Genomic DNA, 23,263 nt, shown 5'->3' on the forward strand with positions numbered 1-23,263 from the left:
CTTCTTCTTTTTTTAAATATATTTTATTGTTTTTTTACAGAGAGGAAGAGGGAAGGATGGAGAGTTAGAAACATCAATCAGCCACCTCTTGCCCACCTCCCACTGGGGATGTGCCCGCAACCAAGGTACGTGCTCTTGACCTGAATCGAACCTGGGACCTTTCGATCCGCAGGCTGACGCTCTATCCACTGAGCCAAACTGGTTTCGGCTTCCTGGCTTCCTTTTGTTGAGGACAAGTAAGAGATAAACCCCAGGCTTTGGTGCCTGGGGTTTCAACATCATGTTCAAGTCCCAGCTTTCTCCTTAGCTGCTTCGGACTTGGGCCTCTCTCCCCTCCTTAGTAATGTGGTAATAATAATAATAACATCGATTCACAGGGTTGTCGGGAGAGTTAAATGGGATAATTCCAGGACAAGTTATGATAGTGCTTGATACGTGGTAAGTACTCAAGAAGTGCTGTCTGAGCATCTGACAAATGCATACCTGCAAGAAGCTGCTAGCACAGGAGACATCATGCCAGAGAGCTGACGGGACACTGACTCGGAGACCAAGGGAACAGCGGAAGGGGGCTGATGCGGGAGAGGTCCTGGGGCTGACGGGGTTGGCTTCCAGAGTGCCTGAGGCTTCCATCAGCAGCCTGCCTGTCTTAGCCTCACCCCTGAGGGACCCCTGCCCGAATGAATGTGGGCTGGTCTGGACCTCGGATACTTAGGCTTTCTGTCCCCTCAGTGGAACTCTGAGTCCTTCGGCGCGGGGGATAGCAGGTCCGGAAGAGCTTCATGAAGAAGGTGGCGCTGGAGCCAAGGGTCTCAGCAGGTTCGGGGCAGAGACAACGAAGAGGTCAGCTTAAGGGTGGCCCATCTGTTCTGTAGGGGCTCAGGTCTGTGGCCACCGCTCCTTGGTGGAACACTGTGCACTGTAGGGAATGTGCCCTCCTTCTCCCTGAAACCCCCCTGCTGCTGCCCACACAGAAACCTACTTTCTCTTGCCTGGCACTTGGGAGAGCCGCCTCCTACACCCCCTGTGCCACAGAACAGCCCTTCTCAGATCTGAAGGCTGAGGCCATGCCAGCCCTTCCCTCCAGTCTTCCCTCCCAAGCACCACGCTCTGCTGGTCTCCCAGAAGCCGCGGCTCGTCGCTGTGCACTGCCCAGCACAGGGGTGCCAACCCACGATGTGCTCTGAGGCCTCCCCTGGCAAAGCCCCAGGCTTGTGGCTGCCATCTCATCGCCCTCTCCACCCCCTCCATCCCAAGACTTGCAGGGACGTGGTCGCTGGCACCTCTTCCCAGCTCAGCTCAGAGACACTCTTCTCAGGATCCTGGCACCCCCACTCTGGGCCATCAAAAGAGATCTGAAGTGAAAAACAAGACAAAAACTAAGAAACCTCCTATTTTATCACAAAATATGAGCGGTGGAAAATAACCCCAGCTTTGCCACTTACCAGCTGGGCAAGCTTGGGCAAATTACAAAACAACATCAACTTTTCTGTGCCTCAGTTTCCCCATCTGTTACACAAGGGCGACTGACGGTCGTCTCTGTCATGGTGCAGTTGTGAGGACCACAGGGCTTCCTGTACTAGGGATTGGAAGCAGTGCCGTGTACGGAGCGGGGGCAACGCTGGTTTCATGTTGTCGTCGTTACCGTGGTGAAGAGGGCTAGGCGCTGAATGAGCAGACACACAAAACCTCCCTGAGCTTCATTTCTTCATCTTCTTAAAATGGAAACAATAATTGTACCTACCTCATTCATTTGTTGGAGAACCAAAGAGATGCTGCATCCTCAGGGTGTTGTTAATGATTTTTTTAAAATATATTTTATTGATTTTTTTTTTTTACAGAGAGGAAGGGAGAGGGAGAGAGTTAAAAACATCAATGAGGGAGGGAGGGAGGGAGGGAGGGAGGGAGGGAGAGAGAGAGAGAGAGAGAGAGAGAGAGAGAGAGAGAGAGAGAGAGAAACATCAATCAGCTTGCTCCTGCACACCCCCTACTGGGGATGTGCCTGCAATCAAGGTATATGCCCTTGACCGGAATTAAACCCGGGACCCTTCAGTCCACAGGCTGACGCTCTATCCACTGAGCCAAAATGGTCAGGGTGGGTGCTGTTAATGATTGAGCACAATTACTTGATACACATCAAGTTAGAAAAAGGTAAGAAAAAAAAAATCTTAGAAGAAAAAAGAAGAAAGACACCCCCCCCCCCCCCCCCCCGGCCAGGAAAGTCAGGAGAAAACTCATTCTCAGATCTAAGACGCACCCAGCCTCCCACCCTTGTCTGCGCTCTGCAGCCCCTCCAGCGCCCACCTCCAGCTGCTCACCTTCCCTCGCCTGCCTCGCCAGGAGTCTTGCACCACACAATCGCCGAGCTCAACCAGAGTTGAATGAACAGCATGTTTATTTCATTATTTATTTATTTTTTATTTGTTGATTTTAGAGAGAGATGAAAGGAGAGAAAAAAACATAGACATCTATTTGTTGTTCCATTTATTTGCACACTCACTGGTTGATTCTTGTATGCCCTGACTGGGATTGAACCCACAGCCTTGGCATATCACAATGATGCTCAAACCAACTGAGCTACCCAGCCAGGGCAAATGAACAGTATGCTAGACATGCCTACCCGACCCCCAGGAAACCAGGAGAGAAAAAAGAATCCCTTTAGCCCAGAGTTCCACCTCCTGGGAGGGTGGCTGCTGTGGGTGGCACAGCTCCCACACAGCAGTCACATGACTGAGTGCAGTGGTCAGGAGCCCAGGCTTTAGCTTTTGAAAGACAGTGGTTCAAGTCCTGATTCTGCCAGTTTCTGGCTATGGATTCAGGTGAGTGCTAGCCTCAGTTTCCTCCTTCATAAAATGGGAATTGTGAAAATTTCCTCACCACGGAGTTGTATTAAACGAATTCTTTGGAAGGAGCCTCGCACCGTGTCTGGTAGATCAAAGTGCTTAAAAAACTTCAGCAACTATTACCCACTCTGGAGTTGTCGAACCTCTGGGGACAGCAGAGCATTTTGTTCAGGAAGTGGTTCTAGGGAAAAGCTGGTAATATCTAATTTTTCTGGTGGGGGTCAGGAGAAGAAGGGCGTGGCTATGGCCTGAGCCCCTGGAATGCTCCTGCCCAGTGGCCCCGCGTTACTGACGTGTGCCCATCCCGCTTTGGGGTCAGCGTCCTCCTCTGGCTGCCATTGTCATTCCCGTCACCGTGCACACTCCTCCTTTGAAGAGATGGGAACACTCTCACATTGTTTCTCGTGGCCAATGGCTTCTCTCTGGCCTGTGATTGGTACCCCCGAGATTCCATCGCAACGCAGGCATGCCAGCTATGTCAGCGTGACTCGAGTTGTATGTGGCTGACATCCACATGGCCCCGTAGAAGGCAGGCTCCAGCTAAAGGTTATTTGGAATGCTGCTTAATGTTTGACGTCTGTCAAGTTATCTTTTTTGGGGTTAGGCCATTAAAGTCGCATCTGATGTTTTATGGAACAAACAAGATAAACTGCATGTTGAATTTCATGGGGCATGGAAAGAATTTTTATGGATGTAGACAGAGTGGCAGCTAAAAGTAGGTTGGGATTTTTCCCCCCCCTAAAACTTTGTAGTGTTTCTTCCACATGGCTGTTTCACTTGAACACAAAGCAGAAACAACCCCAAAAGTGAAGCATAGAGGCTGCCATAGCAACAGACTCAGTAACACCTGGGGCTATTAGGCACCTGTAAAGAACAGAGATCCATCTATCTGGCTCATATCATCCCAATCATAGAGCTGTCAACCCTGTCCTTAAATCCTCTACCCAACCTTGATCATACGCTCTGAAGAAAAATCCTTTTCCAGGCAAATCTGAATCCTCTTGGGCGCTTTTTTAGCCCACGCCCTGACATCCCTTCTCCCTCCCGCTTCCCAGGTGATCCATGCGCCAGATACTCCAGCCACAACAGCCGGTTCCTGGCCTCTGCGCATACTGTGCACTTTCTACTTTTGTTCCTGAGCTTTGTCTCCACTGCCCGGAGTGTCCTTCCTTTCCTTCTCTGCCACTGTGCATCCAACCAAATGGTCTAACAGAGCCCAACCAAATAATAGGCACATTGCCAGGCAATGATAGAAGGATGAGTGGACAAAGCATCAGAGCCTTACCATCCTCCAAGCTCAGACTCAAGGACCACCCCCTCCAGGCATTCTTCTCAATCATCCACTCAGCTGAACCCGTTTCTCTTTTCTGCACTCCCATTGTGGTAATCCTTATCCACCACCCCCACCACCCCTTATATTACAGTGAAAGTTATGTGTGTATGTGTCTGCTCCCTTATACCTTGTAAGGCCGTAGAAGCGAGGAACCTCAGACATTCATTTTCTATTTTGGCCCTCTTAATTTATAGAATCAAGACCTTAATATTTTCCTCCCCCTATGGACACTCAAATGCACAAAGAAGCAAAGTATAATGATGCTTGATGGAATATATTTCCAAAAGCAAAAAATTGGTAAGAGAGGGCACCCAAATATTTATTAACTGTAGGAAATGGTTAAATTAGAATACTTTTGAGAAACATTCTGTACATATAATGAATGAAATAGAGCTATATGTACCAGCAGAGAAAAACTCCAAATAATCATTGTTTAACTGGGGGGAAAAAATTAAGTTATAGAACAATAAGTTTGGCATGATCCTGTTCAGGTTTTTAAACTTTTTTTTTTTTAAGATCTCACTGGTATGATATGGAAGGTGATGAGTTATCTGAAAATGTTGGGAAAGTGAGAAATCGTTTGAAAAATCATATATACCTTAAACATTTCTTTGAAGTTAACAAACATTTATTTACCATTTTTTTTATGTTTTCAAAAGCCTATATTTAAGTACATGTATGGTGATTAGTGTTCTGTACCACCTTTTATGTGTAGTCACACCCATAATGCACTGGTTAAGTGTTCTAGTTTTATTTTCTGTACAGTGGAATAAGAACTTAAAGACAGGGATATAGTCATTTGAATTCAGGATTCCAAATTAATGCTATGTATCAGTGGTATGACCTATGCAACTTAAATAACCTCTCTGAACATCAGTTTCTCATGTGTAACACAGGGCATCATAATAGTAGCCATAGGTAACCGAGAGGAAAAAATATGACTCTGTGTGTACAACGAAAAATGCTTAGTGCTCAATAAGGCTTAGCTAATCTGGAAAGCATTTTGTTTTCTATTACTGTACCATGGCAGGAAGATGAAGCAGCCAAGAACCACCCTACACGGCACTCTGGCCACTTTCTCTTTCTGCCTCCAAGATGGATGCTCAAAGCCCATGAATGGCAGGGAGAAATAAGTGCTATGGCCTGAAGTTTAGGTGAATGAGAACCTGCTGTGTGACAGAACTGGACCAGGGTGCACGGCAGCACAGAGCTCATCAAGTTATTTTATGATCTGAAGGCTATTACAATCTAATGGCAAAGGTTAAGGCAAAGATGACAATATAGAGTATCAATTACAAAATTTTCAAAAACAGCAACAACAAAGTAGCTTAATGCTACATTTTTCAATTGGCTCAAGCCATGGAAAATTCCAGAGGTTAGGGTAACTTCAGGAAGATACTAGATCAGCCCTGTGCTTCTAGTTCTCTTTGATTTCTCAGCTCTGCCTTACTGCATTTGCTCTCAGGCTGGCTTCCTACTCGTAAAATAAATAAAAATACATACATACATACATACATACATACATATACATATACATACATATACATATGCATATACATATACATACATATACATACACACACACACACACACACACACACACACACATATATTTTTTTTTTCTAGCAATTCAAGGCCTCACATCTGAGACCACATCATCAAACTGCAGTCTTGAAAACCACTCTGAACTAGTCAAATTCATGTACCTATTTCTAACTGACAAGATGAATGGAATTATGTTGATCAGATTGGGCCAGTCGGGGCTTACCCCTCGATCTGGTGGTGGAGTCAATTTATTGAATGCTTCTTGCATGAGCCAGGCACTGTGCTACCTGGCTTTACACATGAAGTAAGTGCAACTAGCATCTCTAGTTTGTAATAAGGAAAGTGAGGCCCAGAGAGGTTAACAATTTTCCCAAGGTTACACAGCTAATAAGTAATACAGCCAGATTCATACTTTGGCCCTCTGACTCCAGACACCACATTCATAACCACTAAGCCATAGAATCAATCAAGACATCAGTCCCAAGCAGGTGTCTGATGTATATTGTAGATGACACTAGCTGGGTAAATTGAGAAAGAAGAGAACTTTGCCAGGCTGAGGTGATGAGAAGGCAGGGCTTGTGGAAGGTCTTATGCAAGTATGGGAAAATTAGATTAAGTGAACCTTCAGACACAGGAATCACGTTATAGCAGAAATAACAAATACAGTGGGGTCAGACAGCTGTCAAGCCTGCCACTTACATATAAACTGATTGGCCTTTCCAAATTATTTGACTCTCTGAGCCCACAGATGAAATAAGAAGCCATCAGAATGAATCAAAGGTGCATGGGGAGACTCTAAAGAGAAAAAAGGGAAGCAAATGCAATCCTGGAAACTCTAAATGTAAGTCAGCCAAATCATATGAACATGGAAAGGCCTTGGGAGGGTAGAGAGTAGGAAGCCACATGGCCTCACTATAGTGACAAGTCTAAAGCAATTCTACAGCAACCTTACCAACCTTGCCAGCTGGGAAATTAAAAAAAAAAGAAAGAAAGAAAGAAGGAAAGAAAATGAAAGAAGAGGATAAACATGAACTATGTCCTAATTATGCCTTCATTTTTGAAGGATAATTTTGGCAGAAATAGAATTATTGGTTGATAGTCTTTTTCCTTCAGCACTTTGAAGATGTAATTCCACTGCCTCTGGCCTTCATGGTTTCTGATGAGAAGTCAGCTATTACTAAGGATCCCTGGTCTATGAAAGTTACTTTATTTCTTGCTGTTTTTAAGATTCTCTCTTTGTCTTTTTTAAAAAAATAACTATTGCTTTAAAAAAAATCTGTTTTTATTTAGAAAGCAAGGAAAGAAGGATAGAGAGATAGAAACATCAATGAGAGGAACATTGATTGGCCACCTCCCACATTCTCCCTACTGGGGATTGAGCCGAGCATGTGCCCTAACCAGGAATTGATCCTGTGAGTTCTTGGTTCACAAATTGATGCTCAATCACTGAGCCACACCAGTTGGGCTCTCCTTGTGTTTTGAAAGTATGACTATGATATGTGTATTTGTGACTGTCTTTGAGTTTATTCTACTTAGAGTTTGTTGAGCTTTTTGAATGTGTAGGTTCTAAAATAAATTTGGGAAATTTTCAGCCATTATTTCTTCAAATATTCTTTCTGCCTCTTGCTCTCTCTCCTCTCCTTCTGGGACTCCCATTACAGGTATGTTGGTATGCTTTATGGTGTTCCACAGGTCTCTGAGATTGCTCTCTTTTCTTCACTCTCTTTTCTTTTGTTCATACGACTGAATAATCTCAATTTATATTCAAGTTAGCTGGTTTTTTCTTCTGCTAGCTCAAATCTTCTATTGAAACTTTCTAGTGAAATTTTCATTTTACTTATTATACATATTTACTCCAGAATTTACATTTGGTTTTTTAATAATTTGCTTCTTGGTTGATATATTCTATTTCTTATGCTTTAATTCTTTATAGTTTCCTTTAGTGCTTTGAACATCTTTATATTTTAAATAACTGACTTAAAGTTACACATTTAATCAACCTCTGGGTTTGTGTGCATAGGTTTTCCCCTGACCTTTCTATTCAGATTATCTCTTAATACATGTCTTCCTGAGGACAAGGTAATCTGGAGTTTAGAATGGACTTGTTTGAGAGTAAACCATGTTGGCAGCATCCCTGAGTAACCAGCCCATGTTGGTGGTAAACAGTGGGTACAGACACCCAGAGCTGAGATATGGTACAAAAATGTTGACACTTTCACAGAGGATATAAAATACATTAATAATTTCATGAACTCCTAGAGCTGAGAAAACACAAAAAAAAATAGAGTTTAATGATAATAATAAACCTCACTTAGCTTTCTTTCCATGCTTACTATACTTTAGGGCACTGTGCTAAATACACTACAAACATTTACTCCTTTATTTTTTATTTATTTTTTTTTAAAAAAATATATTTTATTGATTTTTTACAGAGAGGAAGAGAGAGGGATAGAGAGTTAGAAACATTGATGAGAGAGAATCATTGATCAGCTGCCTCTTGCACATCCCCTACTGGGGATGTGCCCGCAACCAAGGCCGTGCCCTTGACCGGAATCGAACTTGGGACCTTTCAGTCCGCAGACCGACACTCTATCTACTGAACCAAACCAGTTTCAGCCATTTACTTCTTTCAATCACTTTACTAGGTAGATATTATTACCATCTGACATATGAGGAAACCAAGGATCAGAGAGAAAAAAAAAAGAAAAGAAAAGAAAAAAAGACTCATCAATCCCCTCACAACATCCCTAGTGAATTACCTGGTCCTTTATTTGATCACTGATGGTACCTCTTGACTTGTTAGGATGGATGGTAGAGAAAGCTCATTATATGAACAGAACTATGTCTCCTTCTAATGTTTTACCAGAGACACTAGTTTTGTTCTCTGAAGCCAGAGAACACAGATAAGGTATGATCATCCATAGTTTAATTCACCCAATGTATAGGTGAGAAAATGAAGTGAAATTTGGGGTTTTATTAATAAAAGCAGCTTCCACAGCCGGGTCTGGTGTGGCCAGGCCCGGAGCAGCGGCTGCCAGGCTGGGAGCGGCCAGGCCCGGAGCAGCTGGGTTGGGTGCGGCCAGGCCCGGAGCAGCGGCTGCCAGGCTGGGAGCGGCCAGGCCCGGAGCAGCCGGGTCGGGTGCGGCCAGGCCCGGAGCAGCAGCAGCCAGGTCCAGAGCAACTAGGTCGGGAGCGGTGGTGACCAGACCCGGAGCAGCTGGTTGTGGAATGAACCAGAGCAACAGAGGCCAGACCCGGAGCAGCCAGGCCCAGAACAGCTCGCTCCTCGCCTGCCCCTCCCCCACGGCTGCCTCTCAGACATGGCTGGAAACTTTTGTGGGAACTTGAGGGTCTGCTGAATCAAGTGATGAAGGCTTAGATCTGGATGTGTTGAGTTAGTATAGGGCTGGGGTGTTGATCTGTGAGTGCCTTGGGTGGGGCCTGGATGAGGCTGGTTAACCTATTTGGAAATGTCTTTTGTGTGAAATGTATCATTGGGCATGTGGTGGTATTACTGATATGAGAAAATGCTAAGTAACTGATTTACTATCTGAAAAGGGATTTACTATTGGGGAAAGGGAGGGAGGAAGAGACTGAACATAAACTGCACCTATGGATGAGGACAGTGGGGGATGAGGAGGGGGCGGAGGGTGGGGTGGGAACCTGGTGGAGGGGGGAAGAAATGAGGAACCTTTGTAACAATATGAACAATAAAGATTGATTTAAAAAAAAAAAATAAAAGCAGCTTCCAGAAGATGGGATAACCATTTTATATTTCCTTTCTAGGTAGGTAAGTCCTCAATGGTCCTGGGGGATGCTTTCTCTGGAAAAATGGGGTGAGGGAAGATCCATTGGCCTAGTGTGTTTGCTGTAACCACATTGATTATCTGAAGGTTTGTAAGTTGCCGAGTTGCTTTCCTGTTAGCCTAAGATGAAGGAAACCACACTTTAAAATGAGTACCAGTGAACTATTTGAGATCCAGAGGAGACTGGCCTGCTAGTATCCAAATGAGTAGCTGAAGAGAAAGTATAGTCCAGCCTGGGGGAAAAGGGTGAGGAGATGGCATCCTCAAATATCTGACCAATTGTCAGCATAAATAAGGGAGAGGGTTAATTCTGCCTTGTTTCAGTGGCCAGAGACTGCATTTCTGGGCAGAAATGGCCAGGAAGCAGGAAGTTTGGGGCGCCTTATTGACTGGCCTTCAGTAAGTTACTTAACCTTCCTGTCCTCCAGGATTGCAATGACACATGGTTCTTGGAAAGCTCCTCTAAGGCAAAGGACCTAGCTCAAGGCCCACCAAGAGTAAGTAGACACCAATGTTGCTGAGTTCAGATGTTAATAAAGAATCCTGTTCAGCCCTAACCGGTTTGGCTCAGTGGATAGAGCATTGGCCTGCAGATTGAAGGGTCCCCAGTTCCATCACGGTCAAGGGCACATGCCTGGGTTTGGGGCTTGATCCCCAGTAGGGGGCATGCAGGAGACAGCCAATCAATGATTCTCTCTCATCATTGATGCTCATACCTCTCTCTCCCTCTCCCTTCCTCCCTGAAATCAATAAAAATAAATATTTCTTTAAAAAGTAATTATTTTTTAAAAAAAGAATCCTGTTCAATCTAAGAAAGCAACATATAAACTTACAATGGGCATACAATGGGGTTATGACAGGAGTTCTTTATCAGTAGAAACATTGGAGCAAAGACATCACCTTTAGGGATGTCCTAGGGGTTCCCCTGTGATAGACCAGGGTACGGACTAAGAGACCCGTGGGTTCTTTTACAACCCTAAAACATTGTATTATCATACAGATCTTGCCCTGTTACACAGCTTGTGGAATACAGGAACTAGTACTCACTAACCCGAACCCTAAGTCCAGTGCTCTCTCCATGACACTATATGCCATACATTTTAAAAAGTTATATAGAGCCCTAGCTGGTTTGGCTCCGTGAATAGAGTATCACCCTGTGGACTGAAGGGTCCCAGGTTTGATTCCGGCCAAGGGCACAAGCCTAGGTTTGCGGGTTCAATCCCCAGTGGGGGGCATGCAAGAGGCAGCCAATTGGTGATTCTCTCTCATCATTGATGTTTCTATCTCTCTCTCCTTCTCCCTTCTTCTCTGAAATCAATAAATATATTTTAAAAATAAATAAAATAAAAAGTTTCATAGAACACCTATCTCAAATATAATTGTTTATTAATTACTACAATTTTTTTCTTTCATTAGTCACAATTTAGAAAGAAAAATGTCTACAAACACATACATCTTTAAAGTAAATAATGTGTATCTAAGGGTATTTTATTGGAGTATAAAGGATCCTGATGTGCGAAGTTTCTCACACATTCAAAGTAATAAAAAGTGGAGCACAGCAGACAGCTTTGCTTGCTTATCCCTAGTTATCAGAACACACCAGAAAGCAAGCAGAGATGTCTTATCTAATGTTGCAACTCTAGGAAATTTGCCTTGCCCTGTTTTTACCAAAGGAACCATCTGATGCTCCATGAGTTCCACAGAGCTCAGGATGAGCCCCATTTAATGATCCCGCAATGGCTGTGAGCTGTCACTTAGTCACCTAGAAGGATCAGCAAATCAGGGTCCATTCAAAACTGGATGTCTCTATGTGCTCTAATGGGGGCTATGTTTGAGTTGTAGAAATAAGTATGTCAGTTTAACTTATGTGCTGGGATTGAGTGAAGCACCTTGAAACAGATATATGTTCCATATATTTTTACATCTCATATAATTCAGAGAATTGCCATTCTAGTCTACTGACTTAGGATAAGGAAAACAGCATTCTCCTTCACCTGACAACATACATCATGTCTACCTATAGAAGGAACTGAATTTTAAAAGTTCCAACCCAGGGTGAGTTAATATCTCCCAGGTACCTGGGGAGTGAGAATATAGCTAAATCCACAATTTAAGAATCGTTCTGTAAAACATAAAATATATAAAAGGTGCTATAAGATATGATTCCTATTTTTAGGATTCCTATCAATGGCTTGATAAAGCCATTGGGAATTTTATAAATCTAGAGTTGAATGGGAGGTTCATATCTTTTCTACAGCTAGCTAAATTGTGCAGATGAGGAACTTCAGAAATGAAAACATTTAAGCTATCCCCAGGTCACACAGTGCTGGCTTGTGGCAGAGTAGGAACCAGAATGCAAGTATTCTGACTTCCAGCCTAGTGTCATTTCACCCAACTGGTGCCAATGAGAAGGACATTCCTTCTTGCATCCGTTTGAGGAGACGTCCAGGCTAACAATCAGTGGTCTATATTCTGCTCTGCCCATGTCTGAGTGATTTAGGACAAGTAAATGAACTACTCTGACATCAGCTTCCCTAATCAAAGCAGTGAAACACTAATCAATACCCTGTCAGATTCAGGGTGGGTTCGTTCAGACAAGAAACAGATGCTCTGGGAAATACAGCTACTCAAAGAAAGGAATGCTCTCAGGATGGTGGGCTAAGCAAGCTGCTCTATCATTGGCTACTTTAAAAGGATGAAAAACGAAGTCCAGAATGTGACCAAGACATCATCTAATGGTAGTTTTTAAAGATTATAAACAAATTAAGGACATAATTTAAGAACATAATAAAAATACTGTGAAATCCAAGTAATAATTACTTGATTAGACTAGTTTTAAAGAGAAGATAAATTTCCAAATCCCTGGTTTAAGGTAGATTGTATAACAGGGATAAAGCATGGCATCTAAGCATCCACTTATGGGATATTAATTATTTCCCATATTTAATCACTGAACAATGCACTTCTCAGGGACAGGGACTGTATTCTTTTTTTTTTTTTTTTTTTGGGGGGGGGGTGGTGGGGGAGCTCTGTATTCAACTCTTTTTCCTTCCTGCCTGCCTTTTAAAACATTCATTGAGTGTCTAACTATGTGGCCCACTACATCCCCAATGCCTAACACACTTATTGGCACATGTTAAGATCTCAATTTTTATCAAATAAATAAATGAATAAATCACAAAAACCAAAGGCATTTGCAAAGCACAGAAATCTCAAGGTACTTGATTTCTCCATTAAAATCATTAAAAGTAAACCTTACAAATCTGAAGCATACCCCACATGCTCTGATGTATCTGTACACAGTCCTATGATGTTATCAGTGTAATACATGGGATCGCTCAGCATGAATAACCTTGATGAATACTATATAGAATTTCAATCTCAGACTCCCAGACACAGGAGGCATATTCTATGACTAGCCAAAATGTCATGAGATTCTACCCTCTTTTCCCTTATTTCCAAACACGACTGCATTTAATCTATGGTAGTGAACAAGGCTTTCCTAAATCTGGAAGATTTTCACTCAGCAAAACTTACAAACAGCCTAGGTAAAGTCTTACATGTGTAAACGAAAGGTCAGACTTTGATTTCTCAAGGTAAGTTTGGTTTTCATCCCAAGTGTAGCAAATTTCACTGGCGTTCCATTACGGACTGACTTAAGTCATTTGCTAGATGACATAAAATTGCTGGTAATTACACTATAAAGAGTAATTTTATTAACTTTTTTTGTACAAAGGCAAGTAAATTGAAGCTTTATTCGATTTCTTATTAGGGAAATATTACAATAGACATACCATCTTATTTAAAAAGAGAAACACTAGAAGAGTAATCTTTAGAAGTAGGGGTTAGAAAAACCTGCTATTTACCAGTTAATTGGAATCACACAACGGAGACCTCAGGGGCTGCTCCTGGAGACAACAGAATTTCCTGAGGCCAGATGATCTCAGGAAGACACCCCCCCCCCCCCCCAACAAAAGGCTCTGCACACATCTTACCTCTGACCTAGACTCCCCTCTCTCAAAATATTTTTAAAAAATAATGTTTCACAATCCTGAAAGAACTGATGTACACAGGATGCCACATGTAAGGCATTTCACCTGAAACCTCAAGCAAACTAACCCAAACCATTTGTTTCAGATGTTTTCCTTGACACCAGGAGAGAGTTTTGGTCCTGGGTTTGCATTTGCTTGATGGACCAGCTGCTCTCAAAAACGGAAACATATGTGGGCATGATGAAGGAAAGAATTTGGAAGTTAGGCACAGAAATTCTCGTTCTTTTCTAATCCTGTGTGTTTTTTCCTTCACCTTAGCAAATGGTATATTAAATTTTGGTGACTTTTCATTTTCAAAAGTGCAAAATTGAGTGCTTTAGTATTATTTTCCAGGACAAAAACCCAGCTTTAACATCCATGATTTTTTTACAATTTGATGGCAATTTTTAAGGAAAAATAAAGTGAAGGCTTACACATACGCTCATTGATAAAAGAAGAGACAGAGGAATCATCATCATCATCATTATTAAACAAGGCTTGGAGGAACACCTTCACACATCACAAGAATGATTGGGTTTGTAGTTGCTAAGACCACAGTGAAAGTATGATTTGAGATTGCTAACAACAGAAATAAAATATAATTTTTTGTTCTAATTTCACCTTTCACACAAACCCCTCAGCTCTGGATTTGTGCTTTCCTAAGTTGTTTAGATAATGCATAGGCACACACTTTGTTTCAAGTTCATGTAAGAGCAGATGCTCTTTCTTCAGGCTGAGCGAAGAGGAAATACATTCCTCCGAAGAGTCTAAATCCAACCTAGTTTGGAGTGTCTAGCATACTTACACAAACTGCCTGCTTTCAGGTTAATCCTAAAATAGAAACAACATCTCTCTCCAGAGGTGCACATTTTGCAGATTATAAAACTTTAAAAACAACCTGCTTCACACTTCAAAGCTCATTCCTTTTAATGCCAACAAAAGACCACCACAAAAATAATTTTAGAAAAATTTTCAATCTGTCTCCTGATATTTACCACTGGGAGAAAAAATAGAAAGAAAAAAGCCTCAACAAGAAAACTATTTCTCCAGTTTTTGTTAATTAGTTTTTAAAAGTTTGGAGAATATGAATTCAGCATGTCGTAGAATTATGTTACAAACGGCACTAACAGATGCTGGCAATCTTTGTGTTTAGAGATTAGAAAATAAAATATGAATAAGGAATATTAATTATAAATATTTTATATTGCTTCAATTTGGTTGCTATTTAAGCTGAATAAATCCATGAAATCGAAAGAATATTCAATCATACTGAGAAAGTGGACATTTTTAAGGGAAATGAATGTGTGAACTTTGACCAAATTAAAGAATTTAGAAAACAAATAAAAATAACTATTGCTCAAAAAAAAAATTCTGGTGGGAATAGTCTTGACATTTTACTAAGAATTTAGATCTACAAAGTGCCTAACTTGACCTCCCATCACTTAAATGTCTAAAATTAAGCAGGAGCAAAATTTAAAGGGCAGTTGCCTTTTTGTTTTTTGTTTTGTTTTTTTGAATACTTCTTCCCTTTTTTCCCCTCTTCAATAATTTATCCTATTTTTCTATCTTTGTACACAAACCAAATGTCCATCAAGTCAGGCACCAAAAAAGCAAGCCCTCAAATACAGTTCACTCATGCTGAACATCCCCAGCAAATCTTGACATTTTTATTAATTTTAACCTTTTTGTCCAGAAGGAACAAAACAAAGTCACTTGAGTCAGATCAGCAACCATTAAACGAAAAAGAAATATTAAATTTAAAATAGAAGGACCATGTTAAAAATCAAGAAAGTACTGCTCATAACCAAATTCTGTCATCTTAAAAAAAGAAGAATTGTCACACTTGAAATATGAGTCTAACAGTAAGCTTCTCCTTTACATTAGAAACAAATAATTCCAACTCAAATCCACATTTTTTCGAAGAAGCCCCCAGCTTTCTGCATCTGATTCCTGCCACCATTTCTGTACCTCACTGAGGTAGAAGTCAGTTCATTATTGACTGTTTTTCTCCCTAACATTCCCACTGAAGGTCCTTGTACATTTCAGCAAAATCTCAGAATTGTCACCGTGGGTTTGGAAATGACATATTTCAGATCTCACCCCCTAGATTGAAAGATTAAAAGGATGTTGCCCAAGTTTAGGGGAAATGAAGGTGCGTGGGCTCACTGTGCCGCCGCAGCTTGCAGCCCTGCAGTCTGGGTTCCCCGCGAGGAGGGTACCACAGGGGCGCCCGCGGGTGGAAGGGGAGCCCCCTGCACGTATGCCCATCTATTTGTTTCTGACAAGCATGTTTCTAGACGAATTTGCTCCTAACGCCAAATTGGTTCCAATTTTGCTCACACCCATCATCAGCAGATGTATCTTACACGTAATTACCATAGTATCAAGCAACTCGGGGTATTTAAATGGTGAGTGGAGCGGGCAGCAGGAAGGACTAGGTCTCGCGTGGAGCACTCCTGGCATAAAAGCAAATGCAGAACTCATGCTCCTAAGGACAGAAAGCTACGTTCCCGTCCCCCTGGCTGCAGAGAAGGTAGAAAGCTAAGTGACGGGTGTCGTGACCAGCAGTCGGGATGTTCAGGCAGCTGTCAGTATCCAGCGGAACTGGACCACCAGCCAAAGAAATAAGCCTTTTCCGGAGTCAAGAGTTGCTCCTGGTTTAAAAAAGACAAAACAAAACAAAAAACCAACCACACACACAAAACAAACAAACAAAAAACAACCACCACAAAACACCTCTCTGGCGGTGGCGGATGGAGGGGGGCAGTGGAAGATGGCGGGGGCGGAGGGGTTGGGGAGGGTGCCCGGCGGCTCGCGAGCAAACCAGCCTTCCCCTCCGCGGGGCCCCGGGGCGCGCGCCCCCCGCGCGGAGCCGGACACGCGGCCGCCACCCCGCGCGCGCCCCGCCGCCCCCGCCCCCGCCGCTTCCTCCCGCGCCCCGGCCCCCGCCCCCCGTGCGGTGACGTCAAAATTCCGCGAAAAAGCCGCGTGGTGGCTCCGCGAGCGGAGCAGCGGCCCCCTCCCGGGGCGCCCGGGGGCGAGGGGGGGCGAGGGGCCGGGAGGGGCCGTTCCTGTCCTCCCCGGAGGCAGGGCCGCCCTCCGCCCCAAATCGGGTTGGGAAATTCACTTTTATGAAGCGAATGCGCTTCCAGAGCTATTTTCGGCCACGTGAGGCGTGTCCTACCGCTGAATCAGACAGGAAGAGGGGGAAGTTCGGGTCTTTTTACTGTTTGTTTTCTAAGAGAGGGCAGAGAGATGCGAGGTGGGCGAAAGGACGGCTGCGCCCTGCCCAACCCACGCCAATCGCAGTGCAGCCCCGGCGCGCGGCCCCGGCCCGAGCTGCAGGCCCCCCGGCTGCGCCCCCCAGTGTGCCCCCGCAGGACCCCGAGCTCCCGGGGACGTGGCGGGTGGGGGCGGCGGCGAGAGCGCCCCCGGAAGCCTGTTCACACCTGGAATTGCCTTGCCCAGGTTTCGGGGGGACTCCCGGCCCCTCGTTCCGAACCACCCACCCACCTTCCCCCTTGTTCTCCAGTTGCCGACCTTTTCGTCTTTTACTTTCACACTTTTTTTTTTAGTTTATTCTTATTCTCTTTTTATTCTCTCCCCTCACACACACACAAAAAATTATCTTTCTATACTTCTTCCCGTTCCGTCCCGGTATTCCCGAGGCCCGAAGCTGGAACTGGGACTTATTGCCGTCCACTTTGCAGTAACTGTCGGGTTTTCGGTTTTGGTTGTCTGACCATCCATCCCTCCAAGGAGAAGCACACAGACCGCTCTGCCCTTCGGGGGAGGCAGGGGAGGGCGACGGCCCCGTCCCTGAGCCTGAACTCATCCCCTTCCTCCACCCCGGCCTGGCAGCCCCGACGCGGAGGCACCGGGGCTCGAACTCTCCGGACTCCGCAGCTTGGAGGCTCCGGGATCACCTGGAGGGCGGGCATCTGCCGGGCTAGCTGGGGAGTCTGTGTGTTCAGCGTTGCAAGTTCCTGCAGAAATGTGTCTATAAACACCCAACACCTGGCTGCACCCTGCACCTACAGGGTTTTGTACACTTTCCAACCGAAACTCCAAAACGCTAGGAGTAGGAAGTGGGGAGCCCGCAAGGGAGGGACTAAAAAAAGGCTTTTAAAACTTGCATTTGCTCAAGTTTATCACTGATCCTACAAAGGACGGGGTGTGGGGTTCCCCCCACACACACACACACTTGAAGGGTGAAAAGATGTAAGGAAGAACCAACATTTTTTTTTCTTTCTTTTTCCTACCACCCCTCCCCAAGCGCCCAGTTTTTACTTCGAAGCCTCAGCACAGGCGCCTGATTTTTCTCTCAGAGCAAGTCTTCACTTACAGAAAACGCGCGCTGCTGCCCAGGAGGCAACACGCTTTTCCCCCACGTGCGGGGCGGAGAGCTGCCGGCCCAGCAGAAGTAAGGCTTTAACACGTGGTCTGAGCAGCCACCGAAGGGAAAGTCGGCTTCCAGTCCAAGCCTCTCCGAGGCATTCCTGCCAACCTCCGCACCCTCCCGCGCCCCACCCCGCGAGTGGGGGAGACTGAACCGGGACTGGGGGGGCTGATTCGCTGCGAAGTTGACGTTCAGGAGCAGTCCGTATAGGAAGGGGAAGTAAATGGGGGAACTTGCAAAGGCGAGACCTCTGAGCCGCGGGAAGCTTCCTAACCTGAGGGTCCCGGTGAACTGAGAAGGGGGGGCTCCACTCTCGCCCCGCCCCGCCGCAGCCACCTCTGCCCCCGCCCGCTCCCCACTGAATTCCTCTCCAAAGCGGGACTGGGGTAGGGGTAGGGGTAGGGCGGAGGGAAGGGGCCAGAGGGCCGGAGACTTGAGGGTTCGCCACCCGTGGTGTCTCCCCAGGGTGGGTGAGACCCGGAGGTAGACCACCCGCCTCTTCCCCGCCCCCTCCTGGGGACCAGGGCTGGGGACGCTTTTTCTGCCGGAGGGAGGGGTAGGGGTAGGGGTGGGGGTGGGGGGTGGAGAGAGAACCCCTCTCGATTAGTTATCAAGTGATGTCAAGAGGCTGGAAGCCCTCCCTGGCTTCTGTCCTTGCCTGTCGGGGTAGATTTATACTTTAAAAATACCTCTCCCAGCACCCCCCACCCCCGCAGCTTTCTTTGATCTGCTCAAAGGCGGCTACGTTTGAGTTTTTCCCTTTAAGGGGGTCTTCACATGTAAGTCGGTGTATTTACCCGGAGTGACTGACTCAAAGTTGGAGTCGGGAAGTCCAAGTTGAGCAAAATCAATAGGTGATTGTTAGGGACCGACTCTACTCCGGGGAACAAGCACCCGATGTCATCGCTTTGAGCTGGTCCTCCTCGACTGTTTCATTTTGAATTTGCTACTCGGGTTTTTCAGTACGCTTTTTTTTTTTTTCTTCTTCCCTAAAACTAATGGCTTCCACAGCAATTAGTCATTTTCCTCGCCCGCCCCTCCCCTCCCCTCTCTCTCCGTACAGTAGATGGAACACCAATTGCCGCAGCTATTGATAAGGACCGAGGCGCCCGGCCTCTGCCCAGCCTCGCCCGCGGGCCCCGCTCTCCCTCCGCCCAGCCTAGGCTTCCTTTTGATGTAGCGAAGAACCCTTCCTACCAAAAGAAAAAAAAAAAGAAAAGAAAAGAAAAGAAAAAGAAAAGAAAAAAAAAAAAAGTAATCTGCCCGGTAACAATCAGCGCGCAGTAGCAGGAGCCCCAGAGCCATTGGCTATGCAAATAGAGGGAGGGGAGACGGCGCCCCAAACTCTTACACACCCTTTTAAAGCGATATCCCCTCCCCCTGCCCCTTCCGCCCCACCCTCGTTTAGGGGCTGGCCCCGGGCCTAAGTTAATCGCTAGCACCTCTGGTTTTATTCAGTCCCTGCCACCTCTATGCCACCACCCCCTCCACCCCTCCCTTCAGGGCACGGCGTTAGCTGCTCACCCAGCCTACCCCCTCTCCGCCCCCCCCACCACTTGCTCTCCACACCCCGGTTCGGGGCCCCAGTTCTCGGTAAGGGCGGCTCTCGGTAGAGACGGCCCTCGGTAGGTCCAGAACCCCGACCCACGCCAGGCTCCCTGCACGTGCCAGGTCGGCTCGCACGCTGGGGTGCGGGGCTCACTCCCCTTCCTCCCGAAGCGCAGTGACACACAGAGGCAGGGCAGGGGTGGCGAGAGGAAGGAGGTGAGGAAACGCCACCATGTCCCTTGCGAAAGCAGCCAAAGCAGCCAGACCCGAGGATGCCTGTGAGCACGTGTCCCCGCCGACCGTGCGGGCAGCATCCCCGGTCCCCTCCGCAGGACCGCTCCCCGGAGAGGACGCCTGGCGGGCGGGCGAGGCGCGACCCCGAGGGGTCTGCGGGGGTGCGGACGCAGGGCGGCGGTGGAGGCCAGGGGCCCCCGGGGAAAGCACAGGGTGGCATTAGCACCGGGGTAGGGAGGGTGAGCTCCCCCCTCCCTCCCCTCCCCTCCCCTCCCCCTCCCGGCTATTTCCTAGAAAGCTGTATCAGTGCGGCCACGCTCGGCGCAGACACCTCGCCCGGCTTGTCGCAGAGGCCGGGGCGCGGAAGCGGGTTTCTCCTGCGTGGCCGCCGGCCGCGGGGGGCCCGTGGCAGCCCGTCCCCGCCCCGCCTGCCGCGGCTCCGGGCGCCTCGCCCTGGCTCCCAATAGCGCCCCCAAGAACAGGCCGGTTGCAGCTCAGGGTCACATTCTACCACGTCGGAGAGGCTGCCTCCTCCCTCCTGCCCCCCCCCCCCCTTCCTCGCCACACACTCGGTGTGCGTGTGCAGACGGGCGGGGGGGGGGGGGGGGTGCAGAGAGGACGCTTTTCTGGTCCCTTTGAGTGGGCTTTTGAAACACCTTCGAGATGATCAAGAACTTAAGATATATAACCTGTGTCTCTAGGTATGCGAGGTAGCAATTTTTCTGGAATCGCACTCCTTTATTTTTTTACTTAAGGGGTCTATTTCTAAATTGTCTCCCCGTCTCCAAGTAATCTGCCCCTCATTCCCAGGTCTTCCATACATGGGCAGGAGTGACAGGATGAGTTTTGAAGAAGCCAAAATTGGAGGGTCGCACTTTGGTAGGCTACATCGACAGCGTGTGCGAAATTAGAGGCAATCAATAAGAGAATAGGTGCTTTTTGGTGGGTTCCCCTATCCGGGGCCCCTGGCATGCGGGGCTGGATGGAGGGAGAGCGTCTCGGAGAGCTGGGGGGGCGGGGGGGGGGGGCAGACCGCGTTTGAAGTTAGGTCGGGCCAGCTGCTGTTCTCCTTAATAACGAGAGGGGAAAGGAGCGAGGGAGGGAGGGAGAGATTGAAAGGCGGAGGGGAGGGCCGGGAGGGGAGGGAAGGGGAGGAGGAACCGGAGAGGGGAGCGCGGCGAGAGGGAGGAGGACTGCCCAGCCAGTTTGCGTCACCGCCTCGCAGAGCAGAAGAGGCGAGCGAGCTGGGGAGAGCGAGACAGTCCGGAGGGGAGGAGAGGCAGAGTCTGCAGACCCCGCGGCTCTCCTCTCCACCACCCATCCCTTTCCTCTCTCCTCCCTCGGCTTCCCTCTCTGCCCTTACCATTCCCCCCCCCCGACCACCACCCCACTTAGCCAGAGCAAGGAGGTTAAGGGGAACCCTTTCCTCTTCCCCCCCCTTCAAAAAAAAAAAAAAACTTTTCCAGTCCGAGAGAGAAAGCGGGGGGACCGAGCGGGCACCCCGCTGGCCATGGAGCTGCTGTGCGGCGAGATGGACCGGGTCCGCAGGGCCGTGCCCGACGGCAACCTGCTGCGCGACGAGCGAGTCCTGCAGAACTTGCTCACCATCGAGGAGCGCTACCTCCCCCAGTGCTCCTACTTCAAGTGCGTGCAGAAGGACATCCAGCCCTTCATGCGCAGGATGGTGGCCACCTGGATGCTGGAGGTAGGTCCCGGGACACGTTCCGCCTGTCCCCACCCGGAGGTATCTCTTCCCCCACCACCACCCGCACCCGCACCCGCGTAGGGGGCCCTAAAACTGGGAGAGGAGGAAGATAGCCTCCGCTCCCGCCTCCCGGCTCCTGTGTTCGAGGTTCCCCCGCGCCCTTTGGCGAGACGCGTGGCCCCATTTCAGGCCCTTGCAAGATGCAAGATTCACTGTGGGGGAGGGGAGAGGATGGAAATCTGGGAGAAACGAGGCAGGCTCGGAGTGGGGGTGGGGGAGCATCCGCGCGCGCGTGTGCATGCATGTGGCTGCCTCTTCCCACCCCCATTCTGACCTGCCCTGTGCGCAGTTAAGACGAGAGACTAGGACGGTAAAATCGGGACCTAGGCGTTTTTTTAAAAAGCAGCCCCCCGGCCCCCCACCCAGGCTAGAGCAAATTCGCCCTCGCCCCAGCTCCCCGCATGTGGTCGCGACTCCGCGTTGGCACTCACGGGGGGAGGGGGAGGGGGGAGGGGGAGGAAGGAGAGGAACGGGGAATTGAGGAGCCCCGGAAGTCACACTGAAGAAGCGTGTGTTTTAGGGGGAGACCCAAAGAACCATGTCTTTATCCTTGCTCCAAATCTTGGCCGAGAGCAAGCCGTGTGCCCACGTATGCACAGCCCTGGACCTGCCGTGGTTTCGCCATGTTGCTTTGCAAAACTCGGGTTGGAAAGGCTAGAGAACGCCGCCCGCTCCCCCTCGCACCCCGTTATCGCGGCCGCCCCGCTCCTCCCGCCGCCCTCTTCCCCGGCCCGCAGGTCACAGAGGTTACTTACAGTTTGGCTTCCCAGTGTCCTCGGTGCGGAGATTTGGGTGGGGTGGGGAGGGGGGAGGAGGTGTGTGCAGGGGGGGAGATGGGGGCACCCCGAAAGAAGAGAGCGGGTTCCCCGTGCCTCTCCGGCGGCTCCCGGGTCCTCTCGGTCCCCCGGCTCCTCACCACGTACCCCCGTCTCTGCCCTTGTGGGCCGCGGCCGGACACTCCCGCCGCGGCTCTCACCCCTCCAAGTTTCCCCTCGGGATCCGAAGCCCCAGGGATAGAGCAACGGACCTTTCCGGCACCCGAAACCTCCGTTTTGGGAAGCCTGGGTCCTCTTTGGGGTTTTCACGCCAAAAGGGCTTTTCTAGGGTATTTCCTCGATTTTTAATTATTTTTTGAAACGGTCCCCCCCTCGCTCCGACTCCTGCCGCCTCGGCTGCGGCGCTCTTCCTCCTCGCCGCCCTCCCCCTCCCTTCCCCACCTCTCCCCACCCACCCCCCCAATAGCGGCGCCTGGGCCGCGGGGACCACCCGGGACAATTTTTCCAATTGTCGGGAATGATAGAGTAGAGTCTGGGGGTTCGAATGAGACCAAGAAGAAGACCCCCGGAGCCTCCAGAATATTTTTATTGATTTTTTGAAAAGATGACGAAATCCAAAAAAGAGAGTGAGTGAGTTAGAGTGAGGGAAGAAGTGAATAGCCAAATGGAGCGGCGTGAGGCTGCGGGCGGCGCTGCGGATTTCTTTGCCTCCCCCCCCTCAGACAAACCCCGTTTTGAACCTTTAATTTCACCGTTTTTTGTTTGTTTGTTATGTTTTTTTAAGGTTTCTGGAGAATCCCCCAGCACGGATGGGCTATTTAGATTTACCCCAATTTCCTCATTTCTATTCTTATCACATTCTACTCCCCTCCCCCACCCACAAAAAAAAAATATTTTTGTAATTTCTATAAATTATGCTTTTTCTTTTTTCTCTCTTTTCCTGATATTTTCTCCCCTCCCCCCTCCCTCCAATTCTTTCCCACGCT

At 47.8% G+C, this 23,263-nt stretch overlaps 1 protein-coding gene and 1 long non-coding RNA gene across 2 annotated transcripts in view; one reads left to right on the plus strand and one right to left on the minus strand.

Moving 5' to 3' along the window:
- On the minus strand, positions 1 to 23,261 carry LOC311620748. The gene is made up of 3 exons (XR_014794740.1): positions 22,257 to 23,261; positions 1,443 to 1,663; positions 1 to 1,352 (listed from the first exon to the last, which is right to left on the minus strand). It is a non-coding gene; the product is annotated as an uncharacterized lncRNA (long non-coding RNA).
- The window catches only part of CCND2 (cyclin D2), a 25,726-nt gene continuing 23,405 nt past the window's right edge, over positions 20,943 to 23,263 (plus strand). Inside the window, exon 1 of the mRNA XM_084880361.1 lies at positions 20,943 to 21,441. Within this exon, the coding sequence (XP_084736487.1) occupies positions 21,247 to 21,441 (195 nt within the window). The 5' untranslated portion in view covers positions 20,943 to 21,246. The remainder of the gene's footprint in view (positions 21,442 to 23,263) is intronic.

This window comes from Pipistrellus hanaki (assembly GCF_964339955.1).
Source record: "Pipistrellus hanaki genome assembly, chromosome: 3".
In the NCBI taxonomy this organism is placed as follows: domain Eukaryota; kingdom Metazoa; phylum Chordata; class Mammalia; order Chiroptera; family Vespertilionidae; genus Pipistrellus; species Pipistrellus hanaki.